This window comes from Protopterus annectens, chromosome 7.part0 (assembly GCF_019279795.1).
Source record: "Protopterus annectens isolate FY-2018-M chromosome 7.part0, PAN1.0, whole genome shotgun sequence".
NCBI classification, from domain to species: Eukaryota; Metazoa; Chordata; order Ceratodontiformes; family Protopteridae; genus Protopterus; species Protopterus annectens.
Genome location: NC_056739.1, coordinates 1,701,847,362 through 1,701,873,895, shown reverse-complemented (window position 1 = coordinate 1,701,873,895; position 26,534 = coordinate 1,701,847,362). Strand labels below are relative to the sequence as shown.

The window sequence follows — 26,534 nt, the reverse complement described above, 5'->3', positions numbered from 1 at the left end:
CAGCCTGGGACCTTAATTTTGTATTGGAAAAACTCACTCTTCCTCCTTTTGAGCCAGCTGCAACTGCAGAGTTAAAAGTCCTTTCTTGGAAAACAGCTTTCCTTTTAGCAATCACTTCAGCAAGAAGGGTATCTGAATTACTGGCCCTTATGGCAGTGGAGCCTTTCATCATCTTTCGTGCGGAAAGGGTGTCCCTCAGGATCAATCCTGCTTTCATGCCCAAGGTGGTATCCAGTGTGGCTCTTTATCAGTCCATTCAATTGCCAACCTTCTTTTCTAATCCACAGAACAAAGGGGAACGGACACTGCATTCCTTAGATGTTCACAGACAACTTAGATTTTACTTGGACGGGACTAAACCTCAAAGGAAATCTGAACAACTGCTGGTGGCATTTGCTGTATTGGCAGAGAGGGGAAGGCTATTTCAAAGCAAACCATTTCTGAATGTATAGGCCATTGCATTCATTTCTGCTATAAACACCATGGAAAACCTATCCCACAGGGGATTAGACCCCATTCAACCAGGGCTGCATCTACCTCTACAGCCTTTCTCAGAGGCGTCCCCACCAGAGACATCCTAGAAGCTTCTACCTGGAGTTCTGTACATACTTTCACCAAGCATTACCATTTGCCAATTTTTTCTAAATCCAGAGCTGGCTTTGCCAGTGCAGTCTTGCTGGGCCTTATAGCAGGTCCTAATGCTATCTAAATTCCTCCTCCCATCCTTAGCTTTGGGAATCTACCCAAATGTGATGACTGCAACAGTGAAACACGAAAAACATAGTACAGTTGTGTACACTTACCATAAATGTAGATGTTCGAGTGTATTCACTGTTGCAGTCCTGCTTACCCTCCCTCCAGCCCCCTGACTTCTTTTGGCTATACCTCTATTCTCCTCTACTATACTTAAAAGCTTTTTGGTGTATTTGCTTTTTTGTTGGACTTATAACCTTGTATTTATATATTTAATTGCTTCCCATTAAGGGGGGCACCTGACGTCTGGGGCAAGAAAAACTGATGTAATGGCGTCGGCTGCATGCGGTATACCCCTGACTACATGACGATACGGAAGATGAGACAGCAACCAACGCAGGACCCAAGACTTTGATAATCAGGCCAACTGAGGGCTACTGCAAGTAGATAATCCAAATGTGATGACTGCAACAGTGAATACACTCGAACATCTACTTTTATGGTAAGTGTACACAACTGTACTTTTAGTGCTTTGATGGCCTTGAAACCATATCAGGGAGTTTCTGTTTCATACACCTCCCCATTGACCTCTACTCTGGACCGAGGGAACAGGATTCCTCTGAGGGGGGGAGGTGGATTAGGACAAGGAATCCCTTGCTTATTCTTCTCATATTCCTTTTTTGGGTTATGGATCAGAGGAAGAGGAATCTACCAGTCCTGATACTCCCTTTGAAGAGATTTGTTTTGTAGACATAAACTCCAGGATGATGGAGTTTTTTAAATAGGATTGTGCTCAGGTGTGATTCATAAGCGGTACTATGAGTTGCTGCACATGGAATCTCCTAAACCTTCTGCTCTTCCTCCTGTTTTGGCTGCTTTGTTGGATGCGTTTTCCAGTGCCAGATACTTAGACTCAGCCCCTGCTCCCAAGAAACCTGATAGGTTCTATAGGGTGCCTGGAGGACTGTATATTTTTGTACAAGTGTCCTGTTGCTGACCCCCTCAATGGTGTCTGTAGCCTCTGACAAAGCCCTTTCAGTTGCTTCCTTCATCCAGATCTCGTTTGCTACTAAACAGATCTGGTGCTTCCATTTTGACTCTGGCTAAGTGAACAAATCTTTATCCTTTATTCGAAAATGTCTTCTTTCATGTAAATTTAGCGTTTACTGTTTTATTGTCATTGTAGTTAGTTATACAAGGTTTGTTGCTGTGTTGTTGCTTCAGGGCATCATTTTTTTTTTGTTAGGCCTTTGTTTCCTCCCTGCCCCGGCTTAAATTTCTATCACATAAGCCCGTTTTAGCTAAAGGTTGTCAATATTTTTGAAGTTCATACGTAGTTTATTATTATATAAAAGGCATCAGCCCATTTTAGTTAGAGGTCATTTTCCTATTGTTTATTGTTAATATCCTTAGATAGTTAATCTTACTGTTAAAAACAAAAGAAGCATCAGCCAGTTTAAGTTAGAGGGCTGCCACTGCCCATTTTAATTAGAGGCCTACCTAACTTCTTTCCTTCCTCTTGTTTGTTGAAGTTTCAAAAAAAAAAGTTTGATATTTTATATATTATATCATAGGAGTTTAGTGTGTTAAGTAGTTGTTCATAGGTAGGTACTAGACTATCAGCCTAAGTAAGCCTAGCCAACAAGGTTCCCTGGCTTACACCACCCAAGAAAGTTATTTTCCTGTGCCCCTGTCGAGTAGAGCCACAGAAATGATCCCCGGGGTGCATTTCCTATTTCCCATCCACTCGTGAAGATTTTTCATGGAGTGCTAATGAGGAACTTTGCTTGACATAGATGGGTAGCTTGTTCCAGAGTATGGGAAGTCTCTGGGACAGGAATCTATTCCCCCAGCTTGTCCTGTTTGTTGTGGCAACAAGGTGTAGGTCCCTAGAGCATGTAGCTCAGAGGGGTTGGGATTTCTTTAGGTGTAGCATGTCCAACAGCTCTGGGTTTGACATAGCTTTATATGTTAGGCAGAGATCACCTCGGAGTAGGCGATATGCTGCAGAGTAAAGCTGGAGTTTTTTGAGACCATCAGTGTAGGGCATCTGTTTGAGGCCAGTAATCCTCTTTGTGAGGTACTTCTGTGGCCTTTCCAGATGCTGCAGATGTCTGGTGAGGTACATTCCAAAAGGGGCATTGCACTCTATAATGGGTCTAATGAGTGTCGAGTAGAGGGGAACAGTGACCTCTTTTTTCCTGGATGATGGGTTGTTGTTGATTCACTCGTGTGCAGACTATGATTTTGAACATGTCCAAGGAGCATAAGGAAGCTAAGCCTTCGGGCTTCAAAAAATGTGGTAAAATGAAGCCAAAAGATGTCATTAACTGATTCCCATACTGTTTGTGTCTACTGCCTGGGAGCAGTACATCTTCAAGAGTCATATTCGATATGTCATTCATTCAGCTCCAGAGTACTGCTAGAAAGAATAAACAAATTAATTGTGAGATGCTTACTGAAGGCCCCCTTCCAAGAAGCTGTAGAAGAAGGTCCGGGCACTTCAAGATCAGTGAAATCACCATCAGCAAAATCTGACAAATCCACCAAGAGATCTTCTCCTTCTTCGGGGCAATCGGAACCTGCTAAAAAAATTAAGTAAAGTTGCATTTCTGGCTCCGACAACTATTGAACCAACAAAATCTCCTTCATAGGCGCCAGCTGTTTCAGTGCCAATGGAGTTCGAACTAAGGAGCCAGTCTCCAGAATTGGAGCTGGTTTCTCATGTTCTAAGGTCCCCTATTCTGCAGATGATTGGATCTCCTACTCCTTCCTCTATGTCCTCCAGAAGTCTTTCAGATGATGATGTGGATAGGGTGGTGTGAAGACCTTTAAGGACACCAGTGGTGGCCAAACTCCGGTCGGCTCCAACCCAGAGGGATTCAGAGCCAGCCAAGACTTTCCCGTTGACACAGATTCCTCCTTTGAGCTGACCCGGGACCTCGGAGCTGGAATGCCTGGAACCAATTGCTGTGGAACCATTGGTGCTGAGACCCATCCTGGGATCTTCGGGCCCAACGTCTGCTCCGACATCCTCCGTTCCATCTGAGGAGTCTAGGAGCTGACACTCTCCATTGGGTCCGGAGAGGGGAGTCGGATCGGACATTTGTTGGACCCGAACTTACCTCTCGGGGCTTTGGCGCAGATGAGCTTGGCTCCTACATCAGCTTTGGAGCCCACCCCCTTGGTTTCGGGGATCTCTTCTGGCTCTTCGGAGCAGGAGGTGTCCTCGGATCAGGAGAGGGGGGCTTTCGAGCTGATGAGGAGAGTGTTGTCTCTGCAGACAGCTCCACTCAAAGGTTCTGACATTCCTCCCCCTAAAGCACTGGTGTCTGTCTCTACATCACACCATCCACAGACCAGCAGAGACCCTAGGCCTCAGGGTACCCCATCGAGTGAAACCCTCTCATCTGAAACCTCTCCAGAATACCCTTCTGAAGAGGTCCCTAGTAACAGACTCTGCAAGAGGAAGCATTTAGACTCCCGCCCTCTGAGGATGTCTCCTTTTCAGACATCCTAGAAATCGTTAAGCAGAGAGAGGTGGCTGGAAGCCTATCAACCCTTCTGATGAGGAGTCTGTTTACCTGAAGGCCTTTGGGTCTCACCCTTCAGCCACTTGGGTGTCTCCACGTTTCGATGAACTTATACAACTAGTTAGTCGAAAGGTGTGGGAGTCTCCAGGCGCAGTGGAACCTGTCCCTCGGAGGCTAAATAAGTTCATCACAGCCCCTTCTAATAAAGATCTCCTGACTAAGGGTGTCCCTGTAGATGCTGTGGTGGTGGCAGAAGCCACCAAAAATTAACTTTCTGAAACATCCTCCTCTGTCTATCCACCGAACAAGGAGTTTCATACAGTGGTCAGATAGGGAAGTGCATTTTCTTCAGCAACATTTGCGCTGAATTATCTGACGCATTTTACAAGGCTACAAAGAGATCTCCTGAAGGAGCTAGAAGATGCTCTCCAAGGCATAGTAGCTGCAGGAGTTTCAGACAAGGTTTCCTCTCAGCTGTCCACCTTAAACTCCATAGTCATCTCCACCATGAGGCTCATATCTTATGCAGCAGATGGAGTGAGCCGAGCACTGGGTTCAGGAATTTCCCTAAGGAGACATTCCCGGATGCGCTTGTGTGGCTTTGCAGAACCTTTTGAATCTTCCTTTACTAATGCCCCTTTCAATGACTCATCTTTGTTTGGGCCAAAAGTCAAGGACACACTAACCAGGTGTGAGCAAGAAGGGAAAGCTCTCTTTGCCAGGGGAGTCCATTTTTCCATACCTTCTAGACCTTATCCAAAAGGTCAGAAGGGAGGAAAGATGCATTTACATAAATCCCAGAGAGTTTTTCATGACACGCGTGGTGACTCTTCCCCTAGGGGCAGAGGGGGAAGTACGAATGGAAGACGCCATCCACACGGCAGAGGGGGGGGGGTCTGCAAAATCAGGGAGACAGGGATTCTTTCTGTGTTAGGCCCTTTCAGCGCTCCTGAATGGAGGCCCATCTGTCCATCTCTGGAGGCAGTCAGGGGTCGATTATCTTTGTACCTAGAAGCCTGCCTGGAAATAACACAAGACAAGTGGGTACAAAGTATCATATCCATAGGCTACTCCCTACCCCTTTCCCTTCCCATCCCAAACATAAAGAACACCCCAGACTTTCCACCCAGTCAAAGTGATCAAACAACTCTAGAAATTCAAAAGCTGCTAGACAAAAGAGTCATCCAGTGAGTCCCCCGCAGACCGAATAGGATCCGGAACTTATTCAAGATTCTTTTTAGTGCCAAAATAAACGGGGCACTGGAGGCCCATTTTGAATCTCAGCAAATTAAACTAATCAGTAAAAAAGACCAAGTTCCAGATGGTAACACTGCAGTAGATTCTTCCCTTTCTGGGAAAAGACAATTGGATGTGCGCTATAGACCTCTGGGATGCATAGTACCACATAAAGATAGACAGGCTATCCAGGAGTCATCTGCGCTTCCAGCTGGGAGCCAGTCATTATCAGTTTCGAGCTCTGCCCTTTGGTCTTACTAAAACCCTCAGACTGTTCAAGTATATGGCAGTAGTCACGGCTCATCTGAAGCGTCTAGGATTCCGAGTGTTTCCGTATCTAGATGACTGGCTCCTAACTGCCACCACCAAGCATCTACTACTGGAAACAAGAAACACCACATTATTTCTCTGCTCTCACCTAGGTATCACAGTAAATTACGAAAAATCTGCCTTGTTGCCATCGCAACATACTGTGTTTATAGGAGCAGATTTAGACACAGTAAACATGATGGCAAAACTTCCTACAGAAAGAGTTATAGTTCTGAGATAGCAAGTCTCCAACCTTCTCTCCAAGATGAGAGTGCAGGCGAGAACAGTTTTAAAAGTCTTGGGAACCATGGTGGCAGCGATATGTTTAGCTGTTCTTGTTTCACTGTTGCAGTCATCACACTTGGGTTATCTTGCCAGGGATAGCCCTCAGTCGGCCCGAATACCAGAGGCTTAGTATTTCTGCTTCAGTTGCTGTTGCTACAGGAGTGACGTCAGGTCATCAGTGGTATAAAATCAGGCAGCCGACACCATTACATCAGTCTTTCTTGCTGAGGAGCTTGAAGCAGAAGCGGTTTGCACGAGTGCCGGTCGGCCGCTACCTGAGTTTCTTCTCCAAATTGAAGTTGAAGTCTTCTAAAGCTAAGTACCCTGTTGGGGATCCTTTTTACTTGCTCTAACCGATGCCAGAAAAAGTTAACAGTTGTCACACCTGTGGAAAGCAAATACCACAGCGAGACTTCCATTCTTACTGCATCACCTGTTTAGGCCCAGACCACGGTGTCCCTCGCTGTTGCTTTTGTGCTTTGTTCATCGCCCTTATGTTGGGCCCTTATAGTAGCTAAATATTTTCGCTCTTGATCTCCGTATTCCGAAATGGCTTCGCTAAGCCATCTGACTACCGATCTTCCAAAAAACATAAGGATAAAGACAGAGACAGACCACACAGGTCCAAAACTGCTGACGATGCTTCCGTTAAGCTAGTCACCAGTTCGTCGGCCCTCAGTAAGGCGCTTTCGCAGCCTCTGATGCCCGCTGCTGTGGATCTGCAGGCCGCTACCAAGACCCGTTCGGTGTCCGGTATGCTGCAAGACTCTTCTTTGACTAAGGATCCTGCGGATGTCTCCACCTTGGATGGGTCTGGAGCCGCTGAGCAGGCACCGGCTTCCGAGGAAGTTCTTTGCACTACCGATACTCAACTAAACTGACTACTTCTTTCACGTCTTCAGTTCTTTCTAAAACTACAGAGTTTCTAAGGCCCAGGGTACAAACTACACCTAAAAACCTGATGACCCAAGCTCAGGCACCTGCTTCCATGCCTCAGTCTCAAATGCTTAAAATGGCGGAAGACCTTATCATGCTTATTAGGGGAAGCCAGTCTACCACTTCCAAAAGAAAGAGAGACTTGTGCAGTTTTATCTGACCAGGAGTCCGATGACTCTGAGGTTTCTGAATATGAAGACATGCAACCCCTACCTGCTTATGAGGATTCTGCCTCTCCTCCAGAGGATTTTTCATTTGATGAAACCCTACATACTTTAAGGGAGCATTTCCAGTGGGAATGTCAGGACTACCCTCAGTCCAAAAAGAGACTCGGGGAATTCTTAGATCCGTTTTTACACTGGGAGAGCTAGAGTTAAGCTGTGTGCAGCCATCTTATAAGTTGTATGACTCCTCCTTTTATGCCCAAAGTGATGTAAAAAGTCTAGTTATTTGCCTCTTTTTTTTCCTGTCTCTGCAATCTTCTAGTGAGATGGTGCTCCACACTTTGGATGTCCATACAGAACTCAGATTTTATTTGGATAAGACTAAGGCTGTTTGTAAATCTGATCAGCTCTTTGTTTCCTTTCATCCTGGATCCTTAGGTTGGCTTTTTCCAAGCAAACTGTTTCTTGTATTTCTAAAGCCATTTCTTTTTTGTTATGGCTTCCATAGCAAGAGCTTTTCTTCTTCTGTTAAGGCTCATTCTACTATGGCTGTGGCTTCTTTTGGTGCTTTTTGTCAAGGGTTTAGATATTAACTCTATGCTTGAGGCAGCTGCTTGGACTTCTGTGCATACATTTACCAAGCGCTATAAGTTAGATGTGATATCCAGAGTTAGAGCTGGTTTTGCTAGGGCCATTCTTCATAAGTTCCTGGAGAGCTCTGCTGGTCCATCCTCCTTCCTGAGCTTTTGCACTTTCTCTATTTTCAAGAATACTGCAGCAGTGAAATGGAAGGACATAGTACGGTTTTGTAAGATATTATCATTAACGGTAGATGTCCTTCTCTTCACTGTTGTAGTATTCACTACCTCCCCCTTGTACTTTTCTCTTCTGGATGTACTGGTTACCTCTCGTTTTCCTTGGACAGACATTCCTACAGGGGCTCTCAGTTCTGAGGATGGTACACCCGGACATCACATTTATGCCTTGTACTATACATGGGAAGTATATGTGTGATGGACAGAGTACTTTAAAAACAACCTAAAGGGTTTGGTATACTGGTTGGGTGTCAGGCCGCCTTTGGCAGGGGATCCCTCTTGTAAATAATAGTACAACAGTGAAGAGAAGGACATCTGCCATTATGGTAAGATCTTACACAACGGTACTTTCTCCTCGTTTTGCAGGAATTACAGGACTGCCTTCCTCCAGGGTGATAAACTTTCAAACAGACAACATAACAGTAGTCCATGTGGTACATAAACAAGCAGTGAGGGAAGTCAGATGCTATCCACTCTGCCACAAAGCCATGAGGGTGCAGCAGTGGACCATGGCCTGTCACTATTATCTGACAGCAACACACTTCCCTGGGAGGTTCATTGACTTTGTGGACAAGTTGAGCAGAAATCTCATTCTTCCTCACGAGTGGTTCCTAAATCCAGTGTAGTGAAGGAGATTTTCAACTGCTGTGCCAAGCCATTCTGCAACTGGTTTGCAGCCTCACAGAAATTAAATGCAGCAATTACTACAAAATTCTCCTGTATCAGAGAAAGAACCCACAGGAACCCTCTTGTTCAGGCCTTGGACTCCAGGGCTACCCTACTCGTATCCCCCTATTCCCTCATGACCATGTTCATACAGAAAGCCGTTCAGTGCAAGACCAAAGTCATCCTCATTGCCCCATTGTGGCCCAGACAGATTTGGTTTCCCCTTGTGAAACCCTTTCTAATGGAATCCCCTTGGTTTCTGGATACAATTCTGGATCTAATCTCTCACTTATCCAGTGAACCTTATCTGGATCTTACCAACCTGAGGCTAATTTCTTGATTCATCCAATTACAGTGATGGCATGGGACTTTTTCCTCAGATGTTTTGCAGTTATATACAGCTTCACAGAATTAGTTTGTATGCAAAGTGTACCATAATAAGTGGAAAAGGTTTGCTGTAGGGGGAGAATCTCCCAACGCTGATCCCATTACTGCCCTAGTGGCAGACATTCTGTGCTTCCCATCTTCCTTGTTTTCAACCGTCTCCAGTTTCTTCCCCATCAAGGTACAATTAACAGCCATTTTTTCCTCCTGTATAGGCTTTCAAGACTATTCCTCGGCCTCTAACAAGCTATGTAAAGCTTTTCTTAAGGGCATATTATATTTAAGCCTGTCATTAAAGATCCAGCCCCTCCATGGGATTTGAATTTGCATATTTTATTTAAGCCTGTCATTAAAGATCCAGCCCCTCCATGGGATATGAATTTGGTTTTAGAAGCCTTGTCTAAACCCGTTTGAATCATGTGCATCTGCTGAGTTGAAATTCTTGTCGTTGAAAACTGTATTTTTCTAAGCCTCACTTCAGGGTGCCAGAGCTCCATGCCCTGTCTTCAGTATCGGCATACATAGTTTTTCACAAGGACATTGTTAACTTTAGAATTAATGCTTCCTTTCTTCCAAAGGTAGCTTCTGAAGCAGACTGTTCACAGCCCATTCACCTTCCAGTGTTCTTTTCAAATAGCAAAACAAAGGAGAATACACCTTGCATGCAAAGAAATGTTCACAGGCAACTTCACTTCTACCTTCATGGAACAGCTTCTTTCTGAAAAGATGAGTAGTTATTTGTTCCTTTGCACATAACAGGCTGGGCAAGAATGTTTCTAAGATTTATCCCTCCAGATGGTTGTCAGACTTTACCTCCTTTATTTATACTTCCAGGAATAAATCTTTGTCCATTAAGCCTAAAGCTTACTCGGCTAGAGCAGTTTCTACCTCAACAGCGCATTTCAGGGGCTTTGTCCGTATATGAAATTTCTCAGTCTGCCATTTGGTCTTCAGCTCCTGTATTTGTCAGACATTACAAACTGGATTGTACTTCCAGAGCTAGATGTTCCTTTGGGGTTTCCACCCTGAAAGGTCTTCTGTCAAAAGGCCACCCAGGAGTCTAGTAGCTAAGGATTCTGAGAGATATGTTGGGTCAGACAAACTGAATGAATAAGATACATAAGTTATGCATGAACCATAACAATCGATCCTTTCATTCCAGTCCATCCAATATGCTCAAGCCAACCTGCTTTCCCCTGCCATTGTATGTATCTAGGACTTACTAACCTGAATCAAAGACAGTACATATGTGCTTAAAACAGGCTCCAAATTCCATCTGAGTTATTCAGGGGTGAGCAAGGATTTGGGGGTAAAAATTAGGAAGGACTCAAGGCTAGAGTACTAAATCAGCCAGACTGGATATGGGGCTCAAGGACCCTTATGTCGCATCTGATGGACTGAAATGAAAGGATCTGTCATTATGGTAAGTATGTAACTTTCATTTTCATGTCTGCCTTTGGATCCTTCTCCTTTCAATGTATTCTCATGTCAAAATGTTTTAAAAGATATTTTGCACATGAGGCCTACATGAAAAACAGTGGTGCCTCCTTGGATCTTAATTTTGTGTTAGAGAAGCTAACACTTGCTTTATTTGAACTAACTAATATGTCTGATCTGAGGTTAATAACGTGGAAGACTGTTTTACTTATTTCTCTGACCTCTGCAAGAAGGATATCTGAGTTGCAAGCTCTTATGGTGAGTCAACCATATCTCATTTTCCACAAAGACAGCTTTTGTTTGAGAAATAATTGTTCTTTTATGCCTAAAGTGGTACCCAAGTTTACTTTAAGCCAAGCTATTTATCTCCCTGTTTTCTTCCTGAGCCTAAAATGAAAGAGAAAATGATATTCCATACCTTGGATGTTCACTGACAACTTGGGTATTATCTTGACAGAACTAAATCTTTTAGATCCTTAGATCAGTTGTTAATTTCTTGTGATAGTAAAAGAAGGGGACATCCTGTGTCAATGCAGACTATTTCCAAATGGTTGTTTCAGGCTATTACCTTTTGTTATACTCACCACAGAAAAACTATTTCAGGTAGGGTCAAGACCCACGCTACCGGGGCTTTGGCTTTGTCTATGTTTTTCTGTAACGGGTTGGAATCTAGAAGTATTCTAGAAGCAGCAACTTGGCCCTCTATACGTACTTTTGCAAGGTATTATATGTTTGATTCTTTCCCAAAGTCTAGATAAGGCTTTGCTAGGACCATTCTCCAGGGGCTCTTGGACTCTTCCCCTTCCACCTCCCAAAATTTGTAAGCTGTTGTAGTCTACCCATATTGCTTAGGCTACAGCAGCAGTGATCAATATGATGAACAGTTGTTTAAGTAATCTTATCATAACAGTAGATGTTCAGATATAATTTTTGTTGTTCTTCACATTGTCCTGTCAGGGCTCAGCCCACCCCCCATTGGCTTGAAACCTCTGAAGGGCTTGGCAGCCAGATTTGTCTTTTTTAGTCAGCTCAGCTCAAGCTGACTAATGGTTTGGGCGCATGGAAGATGCCCTGAAGCTTTGCAAGCTGGCTGGTTGTTGTAGCCTGTCCAGGTATACCCCACATAAGTTAGGCTCCTGCAGCAGTTATCATTTGAACATCTACTGTTACGGAAAGATTACTTTCCCAACTGTACTTTCTCATGAAGTATTTTATTTATTTATTTACTTTATTTATTTACTGACATTTATTAACCGGGTTATTCCAACTGACCCAGGGGCCAATTTTCAGTGGAGACCCGACGAGAAAAGCTCCAGAAATAATACAAGTAATAATGATATTTACAAAATATTAAAGTAGGCTCACAGAAATATAGTACAAGTCAAACAATTTGTGCACAGCAGTACAATGCATATGTAAAATAACAGTTAAGTACAATTTCCAAAATTTGAGAACAGTATATAGATAGCATAGGCCAAATAACAAAAGGTTTAGAGAATATTACACTGAGTACAGTATGAATACAGTTTGCTAAACCAAGTACAAGGAGGAAAAAGAGCTGATAGGAAAAAGCAGGTAAGATGAGAATAGGGGAGAATAGTTCAAGTGGGGGTTTGACAAGGGCATGACCAATTCTTTAGGAAAAAAAAGTTTAAAGTTCTTTCTTAAACAGGTATGTATGCTGAATGCTTCTTGTGTTTGAGAGGGAGTGAATTTCAAACATGGGCTACAGAGTATTTGTAAAGGATCTTACCAATGTTTTTGTTGGGTTTGTATAACTGAAAGAGGTGTTTACTGGCAGTACGGAGGTGACGAGGGAAGTTATAGAAGGAGACTAAATTGGAGATGGCAGGACAGGATGAGGATTCATGTAGGCTAGAGTGTGCAATATGTAACTGGGGTATAAGCAGCTGTTTGGAAAATTCTGGCCATTGGAGTAATTTAAAGGCAAGATAGTGGTGAGATTTGTAAGGAAGGTTGGTGGCAAATCTGGCAATTTTGTTATACGTTTGCTCTAGTTTAGTGATGAGATGTTTGAACATGAGTAAGGACAGGGGCAGGATAAAGAAGTCAGGGTACGAGTATTTTTATTTCATATTTGTTTACTGGGAAAGTCTGATTGGGCTGTTGGCTCATTTTCAGTGGAAGCCTGGGGAGAAAATTTCCACTAAATAGATACAATTATGAAAATAATTAAATTGTCAATATAGCATATTATTTAAGTACATTACAGACAAGAATAATTGTGGTCAATAAGACAGTACAATATTTACACCTAAAAAACTATAATAATAATTATTATAAACTTATATATTATAAAATATTTGGTATAAAATATTTATTTTAACCGTTTATGTTGTATTTGGAAATAGTTTGAGTCTGTTCTGATTGATAACATAGTTAATGATGTAATGAATGTGAAGGTTTAAAAATATGGTGATATATTTTAAATTTATAACCATTAGAAGACTTTCCCTGAGGCACCAGTTCAACTATCATGTTTGTTTTACAAGCTCCTTTTATGACCAAGTGATGTTTTCAGATAGAAAATGTTTTGGAATATATGGTCCATTGTGGTGAAACATATTGTTCAAAGAGAATTTAAGTTAATTTTCTCCATCTCTGTTTTCAGTATTTTTTAATATGTGGAATTCGTATGTAGGTAAATAACAACAGTGCTAGAATTATTTGAAATGGTAGTTAGAGTGCTAGTGAATTCTGATATTGGAGAAGGAGCTATCCAGAAAAGATCGATTAGAAGGCTTAGATACTTGTTAATAAAGACATAAGGCATTCTACTAATGTGTTTTTTTTTTTGCAACAATATCTGTTAACATTGTGTTACCTCTTGATGGTTAGGCGTAGCCATGAAACCTTCCTTTCTCTTTGGTCCAGATTATCAAGATCTGAAACAACAGTGTGAATCTGTTTATTTTAATTGTTCTTTGTAATTCATTAATATTCTTATTGAGTATAAGAAAAAAATTAAGTTGCTTACAACTCAAGTTGCTGCTTTGTGGAAGCTGTTAAAAAAGCTGCCTCTGGTGCTGATCTGATTCAACATCAGGAGGAAGAATTGAAAAAATTATTTTCAAAACCTGAAAGATTTGAGGAGATTTGACTACTCATAAATACAATAAGTTAAAAATAACATTGCAATGCATTTAGAAAGGCATTTGTTTCCCATGGGAAAAACCTGTATGGGAGTTGTATTTCGGAAGTAATGGAAATTCTTATGTGGAAGTGAGAAAATAGCACTATATCATGGGGATACACTGGATATGTATCAGAAAAAGCAGAACTGTAGAAAGAATGATTAAAAGAAAATAAATGGACCATAAGGAAAGTGAATGAAAAAGTCATGATAAAAAAGCTGATGTAACCCATTATAATGAAGCAAGAGTGTGGAATGTAAACGGTGTGACCCTGTGAGAGGTAGTAAAGACGAAGTGCCTTAGAATGATGGTCATCTTTGTCAGAATGTAATTACAGAGGATCTGAAAGGGAAAGCCTTCCTCTTTGTAGGTATGTCAGAATCTTCTGTAATAGTGGCCAGTTCAAGTAGTATGAAAAAAAAACATCAGTTTGAGTTTACGAAGTGGTCATTGGTATTGCAGCTAGTTTTTCAAGACAAAAGTACATAATGATGCTGCTAATGAACTAAAAACAGGTGGTAGTTATTCACTGTTGGAATTATATTGACCACAAAAATGGAAAAAAGGCATAGAGGCAGTCGTCATGAGATGGAGTAAAGGGGGCAAGGCTGTTATGAAAATGCAGATGGGAAAGCTAGTAAGAAGGGAGTGTCATCAATAGAAGGTGGAGACTGATGACTGTTATAAGCAGTTCCCAAATCTGAATTACTGCTTCTAGTTATAATATATTCCTGGAAGGGTACAGACAGACTTGTGTGGCCCCAACAGTAGTGACCAGAGTTGTTCAGGACCTATGTTTTTAATTTTTTTAAGAGGTGATATAATGATCTCAATGTACAAACTGAAAGACTGAGAAGAAAAGGGATGGATAACATACATTTCTGTATAACTCACTGAAATAAATGCATTACGGAAAGAAATGTTTGTCACTCCTAAAAATCTAAAAGAGCATATGGTTATTGTACCTTGAGAAACAGATTTGGCACAAGATTGAAAACTGAGTGATCACATTTAAATATGTTCCATTGAGGTTAGATATATGTACTAATGTAATATCCCTGAACCCAAAACTAATGTGCCAGCTAAGAAAAAAAATGTCTCTTCAGCTTGCTTCTGAGCTGCTACAACGAGCTGCTACAACTGTTTTAAGTCACAGAGGTGCAAATATCTGTTTGCTTACAAGTAATATAAGCAAACAGATATGTGATTTAAAACAGTTGCGGCAGCTCGGAATCAAGTTGAAGAAACATTTTTTTCTTAGTTGGCACATTAGCTTTGGGTTCAGGAGCAGTATGATAAAGCAGGAGTATATAGGAATGCATATACCAGATGTAGTGTGAAATAGTTTGTAGGTTTTGGCTAATCAGACTGCCCAGCTCCCCTAACTCATAAGGAAATTGGCAGACTGTTTATATGAGCAAATCTTTGTGCCATCAGAATTTTTCATTCCTTTAAATCACTTAACAGAAAAGGTAATGGGTTTCTAAAACTGCCTTTCTGTTGTGATTGTATAAAGAAAACTTGAGTTTTTTAAGTAACTATGGTAAGGCTTTGTAGAGTCTAGTTGATGAACTGAAAAAAAAAAAAAACATTGCGGATGAAGGATGAAGGCATTGTCAACACTGATTTTTTGAAAGAGTGAGTAAGCTGATTTGGTAGGTCAGCAAAGTTTTTTTTTTTCCTGCTGTTGAATTCCTTGCTCTTTTATTCTATGCAGACAGTAATCCTGTGCATGAGTACTTTGAAGAAAAACATGGCAGATGAAGATGCCGTGAGCTGTCTTGTGATTGGCACGGAAAGTCTGGAAATCTACATCCTAGATCCAGAAGCATTTACAGTACTTGCTAAGGTGAGTAAATAATTTACTTTGATATAAATGCATCCATTGAAGCAGAAGGCCTTTCCAGTCAGTATTGTTATGCTGATTAATCCAGAAGAGGTTTCTTTAAACATGAGAATGTATTTGCTTTTGTTGAGCAGGAAATCTCAACTTGGCATTGCCCCTTTTTCAGTAGAGGTCCATGGAGAAGAGCTTTAAATACATAGTGTAATTGATACAAGAAATAAAATATATTATTTAAATGCATGCCTCAGTAATAAAATAGAATACATGCTTCAAAAAAAATAACTCAGATGTTCTTCATTCCACATTGCTGCAGTCAATACATGCTTCAAAAAAAATAACTCAGTTTTCATTCTTCATGCAGAGATGAGTATTGTAAATAATAAAACATTAGCACATAAGTAATTGTACAGTATGCTAAATGTGCAGATAGGAAATAATACCAGAGATGGTTAATACTCTGCATCTATTCAACTGTTGGCATTGTCCTTTGGATGAGGCATTAAACCAGGGATCCAGCTGCTTGAGTTGGTGGTAGCTTAAGTGGATAAAAAGATCTCACGGCACCTATTGAAAAGATTAGGGTAAGTTCCCTGATACCCTGGCCAAATTTCCTCTAGTATTTTAAATACCACTTCTGGTCTTCCCAGAAAATCTGCTACTAGGGTAGTGAGACAAACCCAGTGAACAAAATATAAATAAATACAAAAATAAATAAAAATACCACTAAAATCTTTTACGAGGTAAGATTAGTAGTTGCCCTGTGTGGAAAAGTAGGCTGGTCTTTATAATGTACAATTAATAATAGAGTTACACAGCATCTTAGTTGTATTTTGTTCTGAAAAAGAGTGGTTTAATAGAAACAGATTGAGTGTGTATTAATATGAGTAGAGAAGACCCGGCAGAGTGAAGATTGGCTCTAAATGCTAATCACTGTTGGTGTGACACATCAACCCGATTTGCAAAAATGGTACAAAGGGGTTGTAGTTGAATAGATGGAGAAGATTCATTTTGGTATAAAGAGGAAAAATATGGGATGTGAAAATACGTATTATGATGTGGTTTGTTACAAATTTTATGAAAATTTGGAGGGTGTTAGAAATCCAATTTTTGCAACTTCATTAAATTTTGTTTTATTGTAGTTTTACAGATAAATTGTTCCATATTTTGGAAGAAGTTGATGCACAAAATTTTTTTTTTTTTTTTGCTTTCCATCTATAGGACCTCTGTTTGATGGCCACACTGCCTGCCAGCACTGAGTAAGCCCATTCATACTAGGGAGAGGGTTAACAGCAGTCAGGTGTTCTTGGGCTAGGCACGAGCCCTAAGGGCTGCTTCTTCATGCCCAAGGTTCCCCGATCAGCCTTCTATTCCCTGGCAGGTGGCAGGGAGGGTGCTTGCTGCTACTGGAGGCTGGCCTACCATTTTTCTTTGGGAACACCCCTGCCTCCTTGGCAGCTCCTTCAGATTCTGCCATTGCTGCCTTCCAAGGGGAAGCATGCCTGTACATACCATATTCCCTTTGGCTACAGGTGTGAATGCCCAATGAGAGCATCGGGTTGGAAGGCATGAACACCATTAGGTAACACCTGCTGCTCCTGTTATTTGTCACCCTTGTGGTAAGTCTGAGACTGCCCCCATGGCCACTCACTCCCCTCTTCCCTGGCCAACTCGTGTAGGTGCTAAAGATGCTATTCAAACTCTGGTTGCCTCCAGTGTAGTCAAACCTTTATCCCTGTCTCTGCATGGAGCTGGCAAAATAACGGCTTGTTCTTGTGATCTGCAACTTTATGAAGGAGAGAGTTACTTGAGAAATATATCCATGGCTGGGCATGTTTCTAGTAAGTATAGAATATAATATACCGTTCTTTCACGCCTAATTCAGTGGCATATAGAGATGGAGCCTTGTCTATGACCCAGATGATCCAAGTTCAGTTAGCAGTTTGGGCAATGGAGGAGTCAGGCAAGATTGGGGTTGGACAGTGTTCATGAGGTCGAATTGCTCATCCTTGGGAAAGGTTGGCAGTCTAGTCTGCTGCAGTACTTGAGCCTTCTGGGACTGGGTGAAAGATATCCTGTAGATAGGCAAGGGATATATGTTTAGCCTCTGCCAAATTGCTTTCACAGTAGCCCTTTGAGGGCATGTAGCTTCTTGAGAAGGGTATGTGCATAAAAGTGCCCGAAGAGGGTATTAGAGTCCTTATTTCAGTGAACATATATGTCAGCTGCCTGGAAGTTTGGGGAGTTAGGCTATTTCAGAAAACTCTTGATGGCTGCGTGGGTGATGATTTTTCATGATCAGATACCCCAAGAAAGGGAGAATGAGTGAAAATTATTGGCTACAAGGGGGCTAATGCTTGGTGAGCAGCAGGAGATAAACATAGATAAAAAAGTACTGCCTTGAGCTGAGAAGCACATAGACAACCAAAGTAGTTGTAAGATTTTAACCAGCTTCTTTCTTTTCAGTTTGCTGAGTGTAGCTTAGGGCACAAGATGAGACAAAAGTAATTTGTGATTTGCAATCTCCTATATCTCGAATAGAGCAGGAATAATTTCACCTGTCTCATCACTTTTATTATATTTTCCCCAAGGAGCACAGTGAAGATAAGTACCATTTTATGTCATGCCTTGGTCTGAAATAGAGTAGATATGATACTGTAGCAACTGTTTGTGTATACACTTTCAAAATATGTTTTGAGAATGATGAATGAAGAGCTGTAGAGCGATACCAGATTAACCTGCAAGACTGCAACCATTGGTAAGAATATACACTGTCCACAGACGAAAAGAGATTTTTTTTGCCCATTTTTTTTAAAGTTATTTACATTTACTGTGAGCAAATGTGTAGTGGGATGGGATGGGAGTGGAGGGCCTGCACTGACCTGTCCACTTCTTTGCTTAAAAGTCCTGGACAAGACAGAAATGATGGGAGACAAGCCCAAGATCTGGGAAGGTTTTAGATAATACTCTATCTAATTCACTTAAAAAGTTGACATAACCACTGTAATTGCTTCAGTATGCTTTTTCTGAATATTGAGAAGTATGTTGAATTCTGACAGTATTGACTAACTGTGATCATTAGTAATTTACCAGAAGATATCAGGCAAAATCAGGGACATTTGAGAGCTGTTGTCAATTTCTTTGCTCAAGAATTTTGGAGAAAGTCAAAAATAATGGGGGAGTGAGGAGGGACAATTTTTAAATGTTAGACTAATTAACATAACATTAAAAAGCACAGCACCATAACAGTTAAAAGTATGAAACTGTAATGAGCAGCATTATTCAATGAATGTAATCTGTAATCTAACAAAATAAAAAAACTTTCTGAGGGACAGGACAAAAATATGAAGCAAAAATCAGGCAGTTGAAACGTTTGGGTGTAAGAAGCATGATTCTCAGCTGTATCTCTTTATAAGAAATGTTCCTTATTTTTTTGTGCATAAAATTCCGTGTTCCACATTGAATGTTTTTTTTTCATTGTTAAAAGAGTTATTTTAGGAAATAACCATGGTAAATAATATTGAAACTGTTATTAAATATGCTGTGAATTTCCTAATTCAAGTTATTAATACGTGTTGCTGGTATTTCACATTTTGTCCAAATGTGCCATGCTGTGAGAGGTAGTGTTGTTTCACATTCTAGAGATGGATGATTGAGTGTTATAGGAGCAATTGGTGGAATAAAGCAAATGGCAAGCTGAGGCTAATCATATTAAAGTGATCATTGCTCTGTCTTGGGGGGGGGCAGAATTTGTTATCTTCAAAAAAAAAAAAAAAAGAAAGCAATTAAAAAGGAAATTAATGATGATTACCATTTACTGTTCTGTATTTTCGCATTTTTTTCATAATTCCTGAGCTTGTACTTATGAGTCTTGGAATCGCAGTATATATTTTGCATGTTTTACAAGCTAATAAACTAATTATACATCATAATCATAGTACTGGCGTGTTCTTATCAAATATGAAGAAAAAAACATACCCTTTTCTAGATAAAATTAATATTTTCTGTCATTTTTATATGCTTTACACAAAGTCCTCCTTATCCTGTTCCTGATTTGACAGAGCATCCCAGATATATTTTCTTACTTTTGTTTCTGCCCTTGTTTATCAGGGATTCTTACAATCATTCATTAATGATGTACATTAGAGTTTCATTCACTAAAGTTTTTTAACACCTTTGATATTAGACTTATAATGGAATACATCAACATAGTTGTTGGATAATAGCTTTATTTATTTCAAAGGTGAACAACATTCATACAAGCTAAGGCTATGGTTATAGGCACAGCATGTACCCATATATATGAACTTAGTGATGCTTACATGGGAAAAGAGATGCATTTTTATTCAGATTCTGCAAAATGTATTCAGTTATATTTGATATTTTTGTTTTATGGAGTAGAACTAAAGGGGAATTGGTACATTTCATGAAGTATATTCAGAATGCATCTTTTTTTAAATGTACCTATCATGCTGATTATTTAGATACTAGCAGATTTAGGAAATCCACTTTCGGCAATGGGTACTTGCATTTTATGAGTTTATTTCCTTTCGCTGCCAAAAAAAGGTTATATTCAAGGGTCATTTTATACTCTTAACTCATATAATTGATGATGCTTTATTGAAAGACGAGATGGCTGTACTGGAATTTATATTTCACAGGAACATGTGCATTTAATTGAAAGCTTTGACATACATCCAGTGATTTCAGATCATGACCAATAACAACTAAGATAAAAGTGCAGGGTGAGGATGCACAAATGAGACACTGGCATTTCCCCATGTACCTGTTAAAAAGAGGAATTTAAGGAATGGTTAGTGGAAAGTATTTGAGAGTTATTAGTGAAGAGAGAACTTTCTTCAGAAGTTATAGCTAGTGAGTGGGATAAAACAAAATTTGAGTTTAAAGATATGGTAGAAATAAAAGAAAAAAGATGTGGTTAAGAGAGGCTGGCAAAGGTTAAATTATTGCAGAATAAGGAGTGCCTCAGAACAAGAAGAGGTGCAGCTGCAGAGTGCTGAAGGGAAAATACGGGAGTACCTGGATAATATGCATGAGTTTAGCAAGACTGCTGCTAAGCAACTGTTTTTGATGATAACTCCAAAGCATAAAATTTTTTTAACATAATGAATTAGACAACAGAAACTAGAATGGGTTGTTGCCAAACATAGGGATCTTATAATAAGAAAACTATCCAGAGATCCTGTGGAGGTATTAGAGATATTTTGAAAATTTTATGAAAATTTGTATAAAGCAAAGGTATTTTATTTATTTATTTTACATTTGTTGACCGGGATAGTCCAACTGGATTAATGTCCATTTTCAGTGGAGGCTCGGGGAGAAAAGCTCCAAGGTAGACAGATAAGTAATAACAAAGAAGGCATATTACCAAGGTGGACAGATAATTAATAACAAAGAAGACATATTACAGATGAGATATTTACAAATGACATAAGCAGACATGAAATAGACAATATCACATGTTAGCGTTACCCATGGGAACAGTCAGGGGGAAAATAACAGTAATTTGATTACTAGATTATATACATTCATGGTGAGAATTAGCCAGGCTTGTTAAAGTGGCAAAGCCAGTTTAGTGCCAGATGTTGCTTGAGTTTAGCTTTGAATTGGGATAGGGAGGAGAGCAAAGTAATGTTAGCTGGAAGGAGGTTCCATGCTTTGCCTGCAGAGTTTGCAAAGAGGGAGTCACCGGCTACATTGTTAATTTTAATTGTCTTAATTAAGGTATGTAGAAATAAAGAAAAAGCACAAACAGAAATATTTATGGAAGACTTAGCTGTGCAAAGTTAGAGGTAGATGAGGCTCAACAATTATCAGTTAAGATAGGAGGAGATGAGATAAAAAATAGTGATGTATAATTAATCTACAGGAAAATCTCCAGGAGATCATGGAATTCTTGTGGAAGTTTGGAAGCTATGAGGGAAGAAAGTGCTAAAGATCTGGAAGATTTTGTTTAACCGTATTTTAAAATGAGTGGAAACACCAGCACCCTGGAAGAAAGTTGAGGTGCCTGTAATACTTAAAGGTAAAGACCAGTCAGCCCCAGCATCATATAAGCCCAGTTCAATTTTAAATCATGATTATAAAGTGTTTCTGTCTATAATAATAGCTAATAGGAAGTCAAAGGTTTGCCAAAATAAATATGGATCAATGCAGTTTTGTGGAGGGAAGGCTAGCATTTGACAACATTAAAAGAGCAATGATGATCTAGAGAGAACAAGAATGTAAGAAAATACCGCTGTTGATGGGTCCTAACACAGAGAAAGGATATGATTTCAGAAAATTGAACGAAACAGTTTAATGAAAGAGAGAAATTAGTTTATTGAGTTTCTATGATTATTCAGGTACTACTTCTTAATCTCCCAGTTCCCCTTTGACACCTAAAAAGCAAATAGAAAGGAGGGGAACAATGTCAAATAGGAATCTTTCCAATAAAGGGACAGTGTATGACTTCAGGATAGCTGTGCAAGCATGCTTCCTTTCTTCTTCCTCTCTTCCCCTGAACAAAACAAATTTTTTTCACTGGTTCTTCGGAGTTGCTCACCCAAGGAGTCATAGAACCAATGCCTTTAATTCAAGGGACAAAGGCTTCTGTTGCAGAATGTTTCTGGTACCAACGAAAGAGCTTTCTTGGAGACCAGTTTTACATCTTTCCTTTATATTTCAGTATCTGTCTGCATGACCCTATGGGTTATCTGCTGCTTCAAGTAGCTCCAACCATTGATTATAGGAGGCTGAGTGATACTCTAATTTTTTCTTCCTTATTTGGATGAGTTACTTATCTTTGCAAAGTCTTCTCCAAGAAGGCAAGAGTCCTTAACATGGGTTTCAACTATTCTGACCAATCTGAGATTTCAGCTGAACATTCAGAAATCCTCCTTGACTGCTTCACACTGGATTGTCTTTTAGGATATTTTATAGACACTCCACAGCAAACGTTTTTGATGCAGGAGAAGGTGGGTTTTTATCTGGAAAACTTCTGAGCTTTTCAGTTCAGTCTAGATTTCAGACAGAGAGTTTCCAAAGATTCTGGGGTTGATGGCATCCATGTTTCTTATGATTCCTGTCACTAAGTTATACATCAGAAAGATTCTATGGTATATTAAAAAATGCATGGACCCAGCACTTGCATCCTTCAAGTACCTACCTTAGTAGCTGATGTCACTTTCATTCATTCCGCAACAAATGGGTTTGGATCTGAACTTCGGATCTGACTCTGCCACTTTTTCGAGTTCATGGAACACTTAAACTCTTGAGCTCCTCCCTTACCCATAATGCATTAGTCCCCTACCATATCTTAGATCTCATTTGCTGCCTTCGCATTTGGCACTGTTAGCTCTCAAGCAGTGGTAGATTTTTGTGAGTAAAAGTAGAAATTTCCTTATTTATCTTTTTACCTTTTTTAATAAAGTTTCTACATATCCTCCTTTGCCTTTTTCTACACATTTTAGTGAATTTCTGCAGTACCATAGTTAGTATTTTCCCTTTTCCCTTTTTTCTCCCTTATACCTGTAAGGTATTCTCTTCTATTACCATTGCTAGTAATATTTTCCCTTTATCGTTCACTTTCTGTAAAAAAAAAAGTCCTTTCTCCTCATTCTGTTAGAATAGATGTGGCTAAAAAACCCTCCAGTTTTAAAAAATGTACAACATATGGCCATAAAATTCTATTATCTGATGCACACGCTATGTGTGCTTGTTTAGTTTGGTCCATTTGGATTCTGCCTGTGATATTTGGAAGGCCTTTAATCCCAGGGCCCTTATCGATCAGAGAAATAAACTAATTTTACTCCATTCAAAATTCTCTGATACCGCATCTGAGGCGCAACCTCCAAGAAATATGACAAAAAAGAGGCTAAAGAACATGCCTCGCACCCTACACGTTCCTCAGCTCTGGGTTTGGAACTGCCTCAAAAAATTTCTAAACCTTCAGATCTGAAGAAGTATTAGGATAAATCACCTCGGATTTGATGTCCTCCGAGTCTGGATTCGGTGTCCTGTCATCTCCAATCTCCTTTTCTGGAAAGGGATCATCATTCCATGGCTTCATCAATAGCTTCTTCTCAGTCCTCCAGAAGTTTGACCGAAGCAGATGTGGACAGGATGATGAGGAAATTCCTCTTGACGCAAATTCAAATAGGGATTCTCACTGCTCCTACCCTGTCATGTCCGTAGATCTTTGTCAGTACTTCCCCCACCTGTTTTGTCTTCTGTGATCTGACCTTTAGTTTCAGAGCAGTTGGATTTGAGGATCCCAAATCTGTCTGTATTGGATCCGAAGATCATTGTATCTTCTATGCCAATACCATCTCTGACTGCGCCGACTCTGAGCATGGCAGAGCCGGATGACTCAGAGATGTAGAGTCTCTTCCAGATCTGAGGTTTTGGAATTAACTCAGAGGTTGTCAGAGCCATCTCTGTCCCTCAGAGCCTCGGTGCTGGACATCTTGGCTCTGACCCATGCCTCAAGTGGTTTGCCTTTGGGTCGGAAAGAGCCAACGGTCTGGAAGCATGTCTTATTGCAACCATTGGTGTCTTTCTCTCAGAGGCATTCTGCTATCGAGGTAGTGGAAAGAGTTTTCTCTGCTCCAAGAGAAAGGACATGTACACCCTCCCCGGCTCCTGCTTCCCAGACCCAATTGTCTACCTGTCTTGAATCTCAACTTTCTGCACCGCAGAAACAGCCAGCCCAAAGTCTCCAGGACACCAAGCAGGGTATATTGATATCATCCGATACTTATCTGGAACATCCCACTGAAGAAGTCCTTAGGAAGAGAAAGTGCAAATGTAGGCACCTACACTCTCCTCAAATGTCTGTCTTAGAGGATACTGATTTCGATGAGGAAGAAGGGTCCCCAAGATCACCACCTGATGATGTCTCCTTTGGAAGAAGCAAAGGGGTGCCTGGTCACAAACCTTCCCAAGCGGAATCAGTATTCCTGGAAGTCTTTGAAGCTGGCCTGTATACCTCCTGGGCAACTCCGCCCACCAACAAGCTCATTGATTTGATCTTTCGATGGGTGTGGAAGGGACCTGATTCCATCAAGCTGATGCCCAAGAGACCAAACAGGATCCTGGCACTACCTAAGTGTAGGGGATTTTGGAGCAAGGGAGTACCAGTTGATGTCATGGCTGTAGCCATGGCCACACAAAAGGAACTTGCAGAACAAAGTTCCTCTCTTCATCCGCCCTAACAGGGAGTCTAGGGTGATGGACAGATTCAGGAAGCATGTATATGCTTCAACAACTTTTGCAGTTTGGTTGATGAATTTTTTGGCAGGCTTCACCAGACTCCATTGGAATTTGATTAAAGAACTTACCAAATCCCTCTCTGGGACCATTACATCTGAGGCAGAGAGTTCGATTGCTTCACAGTTGGCTACCCTACAGTCTATTTCAAATTACTCCATAAGGCTCATCCCACATGCAGCTGGAGGTATCTCAAGAATGGGCAGGTTCAGGCATTTCCATTAGGAGGCATGCCTGGATGCACCTCTAATTTTGCAGAACCCTTCAAGTCTTCCTTTGTCATATGCTCCTTTTGACGGAAGTTTTTTATTTGGCTCCAAGGATAAAGACACACTATATAGGTGTGAGGAGGATGGTAAGACCCTGTCTGCTGTGGGCATACGTTTTCCAACTCCTGAAATGTTCTTTTCAAGGAATCAACGAGATGTTCAAAAAAGTGGTTCAGAAAGTCCCAGGGTCTCTTCCAAGGTTCATGTGGAGATAGTTCTCCCAGGGGCAGAGAGGAGAACTGTAACGGAAGATTCCACCCACATGGCAGAGTAAGCACACAAAATCAAGGATATAGAGATACCTTCTTGGACAAATCCTACCAGCGCTCCTGAAAGAAGGCCTAATTGTCCACCTATGGAGGTAGTCGGGGGGGGGGGGGTCATTTATCCCTGCACCAGAGAGCCTGGCTAGAGATTACAAAAGATTCATGGGGTGCACAAGATTATTTTGATTCATGGGTGCATACGATTATTTCCAGAGGTTATATAATACCCTTTTCCTTATCCCCTCCCTTAACAATAAACAAAATGCCCGATCTTCCACCCAATTAGAGGAAAGGAGCAGCACTAAAAATAAAAAAACTCCTAGTAAAAAAAGAGTCATCCAGGAGGCCCCACCAGACCAGAAAGAGTCTGGAAGTTGCTCAAGACTCTTTTTAGTGCTAAAGAAAACTGGATTAGAGACCATCTATGAATCTCAGCATTTTGAACAAGTCACTTCAGTACACCAATTTCTGCATGGTCACAGTTCAGTCCATTCTGCACAAGGATGACTGGATGTGCTCAGGAGATCTTAAGGATGGGTACTTTCATATAAAAATGAATGGTTTGTTATCAAAATCTGGAAATGAACTTCAAGTAACATTAAATAGGATGTTTGGTTTCAAAGTTTTTTTAACATTGAAATTAAACCTAGCGAATCTGTAATAACAATATCTGGATGACAAATGCAGTTCAACGGTCACATTTTTAAAACTTTGAATACGAAACACCCTGTTTTAATATAGTTAGGAATTGGTAAGTAAAACTGTTTTTATTTTCAACATTATATTTTGATGGCATGATTAAATACACAAGTTAATTTCCAGATTTTGATAGTAAACCAAAATGAGCAGGCAATCCTGAAGATTCCTACACTTCCGGTTGGGCCTCAGTCACTACTAATTCAGAACTCTGCCTTTTGGTCTCATCACAGCCTCCAGGGTGATCAGCAAATGCATGGCAGTAGTGGCAGCTCACTTGAGACTGCAAGGATTCCAAGTGTTTCCTTACTTAGCCGACTGGCTCATAACTGCTCCAACCAGGCATCATCTGATCAAAGCACGGGATTATGTACTCCAGTTATGCTTTCAGCTGGGAATTACTATCAGTAACAACAGATCTGAGCTAGAACCAACTCAGATATTGGAGTTCATCAGAGCTTTGTTCGACACAGTATCCCTGACAACCTCCTTTCTTTTACCAAGGGTGCAAGCCATACAATTTCAAGTCAAAAAAGTTCATTCAGAATTCTTCTCTCACAAGCCTGATTGATCCTTC

The 26,534-nt window shown here is 40.6% G+C and overlaps 1 protein-coding gene across 2 annotated transcripts in view; it reads left to right on the top strand.

The window, feature by feature from the left end:
- BBS1 (Bardet-Biedl syndrome 1) overlaps positions 1–26,534 on the top strand; it is a 1,329,035-nt gene that overhangs the window by 445,821 nt on the left and 856,680 nt on the right. For both annotated transcript variants that reach the window (XM_044078217.1, XM_044078216.1), the window contains one exon: positions 15,331–15,462. In XM_044078217.1, coding sequence (XP_043934152.1) covers positions 15,331–15,462 — 132 coding nt within the window. The remainder of the gene's footprint in view (positions 1–15,330; positions 15,463–26,534) is intronic.